The 12,587-nt window shown below is 46.2% G+C and overlaps 1 protein-coding gene across 1 annotated transcript in view; it reads right to left on the bottom strand.

Moving 5' to 3' along the window:
- Window positions 1-797: 797 nt before the first annotated feature.
- Window positions 798-12,587, bottom strand: part of rgs7b (regulator of G protein signaling 7b) — a 35,495-nt gene continuing 23,705 nt past the window's right edge. Inside the window, exons 6-18 of the mRNA XM_084669968.1 lie at window positions 11,864-11,915; window positions 9,534-9,598; window positions 9,159-9,235; window positions 8,864-8,945; window positions 6,101-6,175; window positions 5,885-5,983; window positions 5,387-5,448; window positions 5,100-5,210; window positions 3,958-4,083; window positions 3,175-3,361; window positions 2,965-3,054; window positions 1,945-1,981; window positions 798-1,745 (exon numbers count right to left, since the gene is read on the bottom strand). Of these exons, the coding sequence (XP_084526094.1) occupies window positions 1,961-1,981; window positions 2,965-3,054; window positions 3,175-3,361; window positions 3,958-4,083; window positions 5,100-5,210; window positions 5,387-5,448; window positions 5,885-5,983; window positions 6,101-6,175; window positions 8,864-8,945; window positions 9,159-9,235; window positions 9,534-9,598; window positions 11,864-11,915 (1,047 nt within the window). The 3' untranslated portion in view covers window positions 798-1,745; window positions 1,945-1,960. The remainder of the gene's footprint in view (window positions 1,746-1,944; window positions 1,982-2,964; window positions 3,055-3,174; window positions 3,362-3,957; window positions 4,084-5,099; window positions 5,211-5,386; window positions 5,449-5,884; window positions 5,984-6,100; window positions 6,176-8,863; window positions 8,946-9,158; window positions 9,236-9,533; window positions 9,599-11,863; window positions 11,916-12,587) is intronic.

Consider the following 12,587-nt stretch of genomic DNA (forward strand, 5'->3'; position numbering starts at 1 on the left):
CAGGCAGGTACAGGACCTTCTCCGACATGCCAGTGTGAACAATTAAAATAGTCTACTGTGGGATATTTGCTAGGAAATACACGACTGATTTATTTTTTCGATTTTCATACACTTTGTAACATTATTGTTACATCATTAATATTGCCCCATCTAGTGGCCAAGATGTGAAAAGCAGTGTTGCTGTCCTTCCAAGCTCAAAGTTTCTCAACACATTTCATTCTTCATCCAAAATCTCTTCTTATTACATTTGGAATGTTTTTATTTACAGAGCCCTACCCCCCACCCCACCACAACCCACCCCTTGCTCCTTTTATTGAATTGCACAACCAAGACCAGACGCCTTCTGCAGAAACATCCACTTGACACAGACGACAACAGCATTGTTTGGATCTCTGGCACACTTCCAGAGGGCCAAATTAGGGATGACAGAACAAAATGGATAGAAGAGTCTCTAGCGTTTCCAATTTGAATGGTGGAGTTGGATCTACCATTTGGTGAATCTGAGCGCTTTTGCTGTTCAATTCTACTGTGTTTGTTAGGTGTGTTAGGGTCGGGTCGTTCTTCAGTTGCATGTGGGTCTGAGCCTGCTCTATGCAGGAGGGACATTCACACAGAGTTAGCTGTAGCGGCTGGGTATCTCAGAGCATCTGACTGCAGATCAAGATGTTGTACATAAAATTCCCCTGTGTACAACTGATATTGCTTTGGATAAAAGCACCTGCTAAGTGAATACATTTTTTTTAAAGATGAACCTTTATCAAATAAAGAGTATCACATTCCTACTATCAGGTCTCTTTAATACAGCGTCATCACACTCTTCAATATAACATGGTAGAAAAATAAATGAATGATAATGTAATAAAGACACTAAGACTCTGTAAGACAATATATCTCTCCTCTCTAAATGTAGCTTTACCAGAGTGACATGGTGACATCTGTGCTAACTTCCATAGTGCAATAAAAAGGCAAATCAAAGGTGACAGACCTGGGTCTACTCAGAACTAACTCAACTAATACATACTACATAAGGTGCTCTTGGTTTAGCCTGTCTTGCATGGTGACGTTAAATCAAGCACCTCTAGAATGTTTCAGGTGTCTGTGGTGAGTATTGGACCCAGGTGTGAAGGTGATATAACAGTTGATGTGCATTCTCTAGTGCTCCATACTTAACGCCGTCTATGGTGACAGTGAGCGTGTGCTTCTAGGCAGAAGATTCCTGTTTTGTAGATTGGTACATTTTTACAGCATGTATTTTACATGTTCAACACACTTTCCCCACCTAGCATTTGACAGACACACAGACACATATACACACACATGGGCACACATGCACACAGACAAATTCAGTTGATATGTATAACCTAACAACAGGTGATCAGACAAAATGGCTATCCTTGAAGGCATTTTCTGAGTCCCGAAAAGGCCCAAAGTCCAAAATGCCTTTGCACACACACACACACACACAGACACACACACACACACACATGCACACACACACACACACAGACACAAACACACTACGGGGGTCCCAACAGATGGTGATGTGAGGTGAAATCCTCAGTTGATTCGGACATAAAACATCAGATCTACCATCAGTGGTTTATCAGGCCACGGCCAACAGCGGCCAACAGAAATGTACAAATGAAGATGTGGTCCACCCTCCTCCTCCCCTGTCCTCTCCCAGAACAACACAGGATCCTAGCATAGTCCCACTACGCCTGTTAGCCTCACCGGAATCCCTTCACCTGACAGATAGGAAGGAAAGAACAGGTAGCTATTTTTCACATACTGTACAGTTTATAGAACACATCAGCCTAAAGTTAGTCATCTGTAAACCAGATGAAGGCCCTGCCTGTCCTGCATTCTGATGACAGAAGTCACACATTGAGCAGCAGAGTGACAGAAGGTTAGAATGTGTATGTGAAGTTGTACGGTAGTCCTTACCTGGACTTGTGATTCCTCAGAACAAGTTCTTACTTTTCTGTGGAGAAAAATGAAAATATGCTTTGAATGCACCCCAACACTGTTGAACCCAGCTCTGAACAAGGAGCAGCTTTCTGTATCATTTCAACACAACACACATGATTGCTTGAGCTCTGAAGAAATACATTAAGAAAACATAACAAAAACAGTGGACCAGAATAAAAGCTCAAAACTAGAGAGACTGGAGGTAGTATAGTTCATTACAATTTCCGTATACAAAACGGGGGTATTCGTGACGAGGGTGTGTATGTTCTACAGTAGTAGTCCTGGAGGGAAAGGACTGATAAGGTTGCAGGACCGACTGAGTTGGACTCCGGTCCTCTGCAAGCTATGATCAGACACACATCTATAGTTTCTGCTGCAACTCACCATGTCACGAGCCAAATCTCTCAAATGAGGTTCTGCGATCCTCAGTACTTTCCGACTTAAAACAAACACAAGCAAAGCAAAGAAAGAAAAGGAAAACAAAGAGAAGGGAACACAAGCAGCAGGATGGAGGGAAGGGATGGACAGATCACACAGATCTACAAGGTGGGTGAAGAAAACAACTGAATCCTCCCAGAAGATACATGAGCAATGAGAAAGAAGGAAGGAACAGATGAAAACTCAAATAAAAGAACTCAATCCTGAACTTCTAGCTGCAAACATTTGTTTCTCTCTTTTGCCAGGATGCTCTTGACATGACCATTGTGTTGCTGAGCTCTCTTCATTAACCATCCACTGAAACCAGCAGGGACTTTGTAAGCAGGCTAATCTTCCAGGGCAGACCTCACATGGGCCCCTAGGGAGCGCCATCATGCCTAGATAAGGATAAACGAGGCACAGTTCTCTGTGTGTGTGTCCCAGCCGTGTGTGTGTGTGTGTGCTTCAGTCCATTGCGTGTTTGTGCCAGCTATGTGTGTGTGTTACAGCCCTGGTGTGTGTGTGTAAGTATCCCAGCTTGCTGGCTTTTCAGACATCAGTCTCCATCTTCTTCTTTACCTTCTTCTTGGCCTGCAGCAGCTCCTGGTAGGAGCTGGAGCGGATGAAGCGGCTGTACGAGTCACTCTTCATCAGCTTGTAGATGTGCTCCTGCACACACACACACACACACACACACACAGGATGACAACTTCCTACCAGGTTTGGATATAGGTGATTAAATAACACTGTCCAAACTGAACATGAGAGCTAGGACTTTCATCTACAGACCTGCGCGTCCTCAAATGCATATCGGCCCGGGTCTTTGACGTTCTGTGTGGTTTTGGCATAGCTCTTGGAGTCGACGTTAATGGCACTGGGGGCTCCAGGGGCCAGAAACTCCTGCCAGATCTCCTGGACCCTAGAAGGTACTTCTCTGATTGGGCGCTTCTTCAGCTCCTGAACAGCCAACCAAAACCTGCACAGAACACGTATAGAGAAAAACTGTATAAAATGCAACAATATGTACTGTTAATCATCTTACAGTCTCAGTGCAGAAGTTATATGCGACCTGTCAAGACCACCAGGTGGCGCCACAGAATTAATCAAATTGTAACCATGGAGAATTAAAGCCCTTGTTTATGTTCCAGCTCATATTAGTCGATTATTCTCTAGTAATTGTTAATTTCTCCATTTGTTCTCCCTATCGATCTGATTGTTACACTTAACGTTGATCTGCACAGTCTCCCTAGGCAGTTGTTTGCGTAATTTTCAATCTGGGTGCAGAAATCAATACAGCCCTCCACATGGACGTATAAGGAGACTGCTTGTGTGTAGAGCATATTAACCACAAGCATAAATCCTAAATGTTGGCATGTGAACAGTTTATAATGTTTCCACAAAATCAACTCAGTATCAAGTTTCTGGCTTTCAGATCTTTATGAAGTCTACTTCAGGACCAAGAAATAAAATGTTTCTGATGAGATTCTTGCCCTACCTGTTTAATCTCCAGAAATAAGGATATATTCCAGTTTAACCAGTATGTGAGTAGAACATCTTAGTTTCAGCACCCACCTAAGGTTCTCTGAGCTAAACTCCGACTCCAGGAACTTGAGGAACTGCTCTCTCCCCACCGGATCCTTTAGAACCTCGTTGATACCAAAGCCCCATCGCTTCACTCGTTGCTGCCCTGGTTCCTTACTGCACACACACACACACACACACACACACACACACACACACACACACACACACACACACATAGCATTTTAAAGCCGAGCAGTCTGATATTTCATCTTAATAAAGGGTAACCCGCTTCCATAGATCCCCAAGCCCAGCCTCAGGGTCAAGACCTGTTGCTGGACAGCTAAACTCTTAGACAGGACACACGCTTCTGACTGTTTGTTCTAAACTGGTATTACCAGCAGGCAGCTACCACTTTATATTATCACTGTAAGAAGACAGTCAGGGTTGCCAGGTTGTGTTTATCTTCCCTATCTGTCCACACTGCAGGGTTTCCTGGAAACCTGGCATCATAAGGGATGACAGATCCACTGTAATCTGGACATATAAAGTCATCTCTGCTGTTGACACAGCAAACAAGCAAACACGTTTAGCCAGTTGAAGGATAGAAGGATGGAGGGATATGGGAGGGGGGCAGCGGTAGACTGGCTATAGCAAGTCACTACACTACTGCTGCACTATCATCACAGCTGAGATGATGGTTAGTGAGACAGCAGGCCTGTTAGAGGACTGCGTTGACGTTGATGCATAGTGAGTAGAGAACAGCTGTGTGGGGGGGCAGACACTGATCCTGAGGTGTGCTGAGGGCCAAGGTGAAAGCTAAATGACAGAGAGTGGCACTGCGAGGGGCCCCGAGTGATGTATGTGGGGTTGGGTGCCGCAGGGACAGCTGCTGCTCCAGTGCTGCTGGAGGCTGCGGGCCGGGATGAAGCTGATGATGATGTAGCATGGCTGCACAACAGCTGGGACAGCCTAGCAGGTGGAGACAGACTGCAGAGGGCCAGATGCCCGGAGAAACACAGCGATAAGGTCCAATCCACAAGAATTCTGGGGCAAGGAGGGGGATGAGAGAGGGGGGGCGAAGAGCAAGAGAGAGAGAGAGAGAAAGGGAGAGCAAGAAAGACAGAGGGTGGGGGGGGAAAGAGAGAGGGAGCAGGAGACAGAGAGGGAGAGCAAGAGACAGTGCTCCTAACCTGGCCTCCAGCTCCCAGACAGTGGTGTCGTCAGAGATCCAGGGGTTTGAGGGATCTGGAGAGGTGAAGAAGGGGTCATACTCCATATACTGCTCTGTGTAGCTTAGCAAGCTGGGAACAGAAAGAGACAGAGAGAACCAGAGGGCGGGTAGAAAAAAAAGAAAAAGAAGGAAAATGAGAGACATGCAACAATCAGTCCCAGTAGTCACTCACTGCAGAGTGCAGAGAGATGACTGGCAGACATACAGTTTACCATTTCAATAGTTTAGAACAATACACCAAGGTACCTCTCTGCAACTTTGGACATTTTTAACCGATGCCTGTCGAGCTGCACCTGCCAGAACTGTATCTGAAAGGTAGAGGGAGGAAGGAGAGGAGGAAGGATAAGAGGGGAGGAAGGAGAGGAGGGGAGGAAGGGAGGGAGGGAGGAAGGGAGAGAGGGAGGGGAGGAAGGAGAGGAAGGAAGGGAGGGAGGGAGGGAGGGAGGGAGGGAGGGAGGGAGGGAGGGAGGGAGGGAGGGAGGGAGGGAGGGAGGGAGGGAGGGAGGGAGGGAGGGAGGGAGGGAGGGAGGGAGGGAGGGAGGGAGGGAGGGAGGGAGGGAGGGAGGGAGGGAGGGAGGGAGAGAGGGAGAGAGGGAGAGAGGGAGAGAGGGAGAGAGGGAGAGAGGGAGGGAGGGAGGGAGGAATGAGAGGAGGTGGTATTATTCACAGATATGAAGCAGGGCTTCCTAATGTGGCACTCAGACGCCTCTTGTTTCAAGAGCTCAGTTTGACACTTTGACCTACCTGGTCCTGTAGCTCCTCCTCGGTTGGCTCTTTGACCTCAGGAGCGGGGGGGTGGGTGGGGCTGTGGCTGCGGATGTCATTCTGGAGACCATAAACGGACTGGGGGGGGGGGGGGTCAAGAGAGTGTCATGAACTTTACTTTACCAACGCAAGCGATATCAGCATGCCAGATGTCTTTCCACCCAGGCTACTTGTATGTGTTTGAACTCGCCATACCTTTCTGGTTTTATGAGGTTGCTTCATTCTGGAGGACTTCTTGATATCAGCTTCTGTTGTGTTGACACATCCAGGCTGGGAAGCACAGAGGAAGAAAGCAGAGGGTTTAATGTTACATGCTTGAACTCCTCTGCTGTGTTCTGCCCATGTGTCATTAACAAGGCATGAGATTAGGAGCAGGCAGAAACACAGTGTAAATTAGACTTGAGCAGCAGTTTGTGTGTGTGTGTGTGTTCATCACAGCTGTAGTCCTGTGTCCCCCTACGACTGCCCTACTTCCTACTCATCCATCCCTCCCTCTATGAATGAGACTGTCTGAGACCTCCCCTTTCTCTCTGGCTTCATGACACACATACTCACACACACACACACACACACACACACACACACACACACACACACATTACAACAGAAGGCTTGGGCATCTCATTCCATGGACTTAGTGAGCGAGGGTTCGTGTCGGCATGGACCAAATTAGGAGACCTTCCTCCCTACCTTCCTTTCTAACAAGGGAAACAAAAGTAGCCAACCTGACAGCTATTGAGGATGCAGCCTCGATACTGCAAGAGGGCCTGGGATACAGTGTGTCTCTGTGCGGTGCTAAGGACCAGCCACCTGGGGTGTTGTATCGGACAGAGCTCAGCCCCCCCTAGCAGTTTCTCCTTCTCACAGCGTCTCGGGGGCTTGTCTGTTGTACTGAAATATTAACACAGACGAGAGGAGGAATACCCAACAGGGGAACAGCCAGGACCAGCAGCAGCAGCAGCAGCTTTGATGCTCTGTCCAGGGATGTTCCCTGCTCAATAGTCTGAATTCCAAACCACATCTCTCTATCAGCCTTGCAGAGAAGATACACAGGTATTAAAGGATAGCTGGAACGGAAGAAAACTACCAATATTGGACAGCAGAATGTTACCAAAATTCGGAACTGTATAATGTCACTCACCTTTACTTACCTTCCCTGGCTAATCTTTAAAAACGACGAAATGTTACCAACCTTCTTCTATAACTAAGTAGAACTTATTTTGAAAAGTTGCTCTTAATTTCAATGAGGAACTCGGTGGACAGCCGGGAGAAAAATGAGGGCATAAAGATCCATGCCACTTCACACATAATTACGCGTCATTTTCTTCATTTCTGCTTGAGATGTGCTAATTATTATGTTGAGAGGACTGGAGATATTTGACACTATGCATATTATTGAATAGCCTTTGCTAATTAGCATGAACAGCTGGCTACATTGGAGAAGCAATATGACAGGAAAGAAAGGAGAGTAAAATGATGATTGTTTCATGACTGTTTGAAACACTGGTTGAAGTGTTACTTGGACTGTTGGCTGAACTGTACCTAGATCTCTCCTTCACACTTTTCCATACTGATTAAGCTTGAGATAATGTGACAATGTTGTATGTCACTGGCTAGTCGTCAAATTAACAGTTTATTTCAAACTGTGATTAATCACCCTATAGTCATTTGCATTTGATTCCTTTTTTTATTTAACTAATGTCACTGAGGATTTACTATAATGGTTACTGGATCACATGCTCTTCATACTATTGCAGGCTGTGACTATACATGTTTCATCACTTTCCTTTACCTTCTCATCATCCCACTCTATAAGGGTGTTCCTCCGCCTGGCTTAGATCCATGTCCTGTGGCTGTCCTACAGTCAAGCCACTCACATATGCACTGGCATCATGGAATCAAACTGCGTAGTGTGAGTGAATCTACAGCCCGAGAGAAGCTCTTTAAAGATAAGTCATTCTTTCATGTCATGGTTTGTGAGTTTGTGTGTGCATGTGTGTGTGTGTGTATGTCTGTGTGTGTGCTTGAAATTTTGTATGCGTGTGTGCTTGAATGTGTGTGTGTGTGTAGGTGTGTGTGTGTGTGTGTGTGTGTGAACGCTTGAAAGTGTGTGTGTGTGTATGAGCCCGAACAAGTCCAGCAGTGGTTGGTCAGACACTGATTTCATTCTTTCATCTGCTATTTTCTATTGGCTGCACCACTCAAGTGTGAAGCTATTCAGGTAGTAACAGAGAACATGCTTTGATGACAGGTGCCCCTATTCCCAGCAACTAGGAATCAAAGGCCTCACCACTGACACACTACCAATAGTGGGCTGCACAAAGTACAAAGACACTAAGACTTGTATCGTTTGAGCATTACACGATACACAGACTCACACAAACAGGCACACCACCGGGCTGCCATGAGAAGCAAGCAGACAAGTCAGAGGTTCCTGAGGCATAACCACAATGATCAGGTGGAGAGATGTTTCACAGGGTACAGAGAATGTTTCACATAGGGGAAATAACAGGATTGTTATGTAACATGTAACAACCAGTCTGTTCTGTAATTTTAAGTAATATTCTGTTCTTTCGTTTTCATAACAACCCAATGCTACTCTATGAAATATATAGAAACTACTCTCATTTATCAAATCATCTATTTTATCAATATGGATGAACATTTTCTAACTAAGCCCAGAGGAGAACTTGATTTGATAAATATTGAAGTCTTGGAAGGATGACTTGCATGTGAGGAGATATTGAATCAGTCATTTCTAATTTGCAGCCACGTCCATGATGTGGTATTTAGGTAGAGTAGCAGTCTGCAGAGATAGCTTCCACAGGCCCCCAACACACAGCCCTGCATAGCCACGCTGGGTGCTAATGAGCTATTGAGAGAGGAGGGCTCGGAGACACTGACAAGGACATTGCGTATGCGTGTGTACGTGTGTGTGTGTGCATTGTCTACACTGACCACAGGTCTGTGGACATCCCAGAATGCCCTCTCCTGACTGTCCAGGATTTTCCTCTCAATCTTGTCTCTTTTCTTGTCGACTCTAGAAAAAGAGAGCAAAAGGCAGAGAGGAAAAGAGATAGGGTGACACAGAGGTGAAACACACATTGTTCCAAAAATTGACTTTATAGAGACCTGGAGTCACCACAGAGAAGTGGACAACACCACCTGTTTTACAAGACAGTCTGAATACAGTCCACATCAGCCTCAGTCCCATAAGTGTGCTTCCTGTGTTACTGTGTGCAGTACAACTCACTTTGCTTGTGCTTCTGCTTGCATAAATATAAATTCCCATTTCCTGGCAAAGGCTCTCTGTAGTCTGGCTAAGCTCTCCTGAAAGGCAGAACAGAGAGAAAGAGAGAGATCGAGAAAGGGGAAAAGAGATAGGAGGTCTCAGTTCTTCATAGAGCTTATTAAATCAATCACGCATGGTTAATGGATGCTAGAGAGTAGCTGGTTGATTAGTGCTTTTGGGAGAAGGTGAGATTTTGAAGCACAATCTGTCTAGAATCTGACACTGAGGAACTTGATTCCCAGAAACATTTTTGCAAAACACGCACACTCATGCACATGCACACACACACACAGTGAGATCAAGGGAGACTGGGGCGGAGAGGAGGGGAGGGCTTACTGCTTCATAGTCAGCTAGCTCCAGCCTGGCTTTGTTCTGCATGGTTCTCTTGCACAGGTAAACAGCTGCCAGAAGACACACACAAGAGAAAGTCAGCACAGAAGGGAGAAACAGCCAGGCAAGTCTGAGGTATAGTTGAAACCAGCAAGGCAATGGGATAACCAGTCAGTACAAACTGAAAAATAATCATCTTAATCTATACACTGCCGATTGAGAGAAAGAAGAGAGGTATCGAATAGGAAACAGGCAGTGTGATTTTGACATCTGAGGGAAAGATGTTACCAAGCTCTTGCAGAGACATGCACTGCTACTTACTGCTACACGTTCTTCATTGATCTGTCTACTCTCTCTCTCTCTCCCTTTCTCCCTTTCTCTCTCTCTCTCTCTCTCCCTCTCCCTCTCCCTCTCCCTCTCCCTCTCCCTCTCCCTCTCCCTCTCCCTCTCCCTCTCCCTCCCCCTCCCCTCCCCCTCTCCCCTCTCTCTCTCTCTCTCTCTCTCTCTCTCTCTCTCTCTCTCTCTCTCTCTCTCTCTCTCTCTCTCTCTCTCTCTCTCTCTCTCTCTCTCTCTCTCTCTCTCTCTCCCTCTCCCTCTCCCTCACCCTCTCTCTCCATCTCTCCCGCTCTCCTTCGAGTCCCTTTGTCTCATTTTCCTGAGGTGTTAAACCAAAGGAGTGGCTGGTGCAATACATCATTGCAGGAAACAAACAGCGACCTGTTTGTGAACAGGATCCGGTGACAGCAGGATGACAGGCGGACATCTTTTGAGATGCTCGATCCTAGACAGACCAGTAGCCAGACACACAGCCCTGCGTCTCCCAAAGCACGTACATTAACTGGGTTGCCAGTCAAGGGCAAACCTCACAAGGATGCTGGAATATACCAGAAACTAAATATAACGCAACAGCAACTGGATTTGACAGGATCCACATACAACACAACATATGTGCAGAGTTCACGGATGAGAGCAGATCTGAGCCGACTAGCTGTCCTCAACAGAGAGCTTCTTCCAGCCCTGCAGCCTGGGGGGACTTTCCCTGTCAGGCAGATGGTTAGAGGGGCTCTGCTGGAATTAATGAGGATCATTTTCCAGCACTACTCTATCACCCTGCTGAGACCGTACCGTTTTACCAGCACATCAGCCTGCCTGCTAGCCAAACAGCCAGCAAACCACTCGGGCAAATACTGTAGCCACAGCCAGTCAGCCAGAAGTCATACAGCCAGCAAACCAGTCAGCCATGCACTCGGCCATCCAGCCATAGAGTAAACCAGCCAACCAGCTAGTTTTGGGGGAGGGGGAGAAAACTACAGACTGTGAGAAGAGACTGAAGCTGAGAGCAATAGTGTTCAAAACAATTTATTGTACATACTGTTTCCATTTGAGTAGGATAACACAGCACACAGTAGCATAGAGGATTAAGCTAGTGGCAGTCATTCAGAGCGGTAAGGTATTCTCACTAAAAGGGGATTGTGTGTCTCCTTTCCAGTCAGCCAGTAGTGGGAGGTGGAGAGAGGAGATTAAGGTAGATCTGTCACTTCTCTGGGTGTGCATGCATATCACACCTCTCACACAGGAGAAAGGCAGCAAGGCTTATTTCCTCCTTTCTTCTTACAACTCTACCTTTCTCTTCCCTCTTCCTTTACTTCCTCTACCCTCCCTCCACTAGGAGCTTTGCTCTGTTTGGTGGAGAAACACTGAGAACTTCTTCTGGATGAAATCATGTAAATCTATGTATCTGCATTTTATATCCTATCGAGTCCTAAATATACGGTATGATTATCAGTGTTACCTAGTATTTCAGTAGTTCACCGGGCCACTAAGACTCAGAGCTTGCCGTTCACACATGCCTACACAGCCGCACCCTGCCCCCATCTGACCACCAGCAGGTGTCATAGGATGACTGTCTGCTGAGGATTACGTCAGACCATGTCTACAAATGCACTTAATCTGTATAGCATAAATCCACAATAGATTAATTCTGACCATCCCCAGAACACACGTTCTTCAGCATTGATGGTCTCATTCACATTTCTGATCACACATAATTACCATGTCATATACCACACTTCCAATACCTAATGTGCATTTATTAGTACTTGGTTTGTGTACCTGCACAAGCACTGCAGCTTTCATTCATCAGCTTCTGTTTTTCATAGAAATGCATCCTTTTTCTTCTCCATTAAATCTGCCACAGCCATCTGGACAGGAGATCTGGGCCACTCTCAGGCAGCGTAGCCCAGATTTACTGGACAGTGATGCCTGCATGGGTGTGTGTATGGGTGTGTGTGTGGTGTTGTGGTGTTGTGGTGTTGTGGTGCGTGTAATGTACTCACCATAGTCTGTGTTCTCTGGTTCCCAACAGTTAGACGGCCAGAAATATGGAGTCTGAGAAAGGAGGAGAGAGAGAGAGAGAGAGAGAGACAGACAGACAGAGAGAGAGAGAGAGAGAGAGAGAGAGAGAGAGAGAGAGAGAGAGAGAGAGAGAGAGAGAGACAGAGAGAGATATAAAGAAAAATACATGAAGAGAGAGACAGAGAGAGAGAGATATAAAGAAAGATACATAGAGAGAGAGACAGACAGACACAGAGAGATATAAAGAAAGATACATAGAGAAAGAGAGAGAGAGAGAGAGAGAGAGAGAGAGAGAGAGAGAGAGAGAGAGAGAGAGGGAGGGACAGGGAGCTTTAACACCTGACCTGACCTCTAAGATGATAATAACCCTATCTGTCATGAAGGTGTCCCATTCTCAGCATGAGCCAAGACTCATAAATATGCATCAGAGAGTCCATATTTAGTCCAGCTCTGCCCAGCCCAGCAGGACATGTCCTGGTTAGTGTGTGTGTGTGTGTCTGTGTGTAGTGTGCGTGTGTGTCTGGTTGTGTGTATTTCAGGAGCAGAGGGAACATCTGACATTTAAATGTGGTGAGAGAATAAATAGATGATTTAGCATACCTATTATTGAAGAGAGTTGAATACAGGCCAGGCTAAGGGAAGCACCAAGATCTAGGAGTAAAGATGCGTGTATGCGTGTGTGTGTGTGTGTATGTGTATGGAGGG

The sequence above is a fragment of the Hypomesus nipponensis genome, chromosome 13 (assembly GCF_054491055.1).
Source record: "Hypomesus nipponensis isolate SF chromosome 13, ASM5449105v1, whole genome shotgun sequence".
Lineage (NCBI taxonomy): Eukaryota > Metazoa > Chordata > Actinopteri > Osmeriformes > Osmeridae > Hypomesus > Hypomesus nipponensis.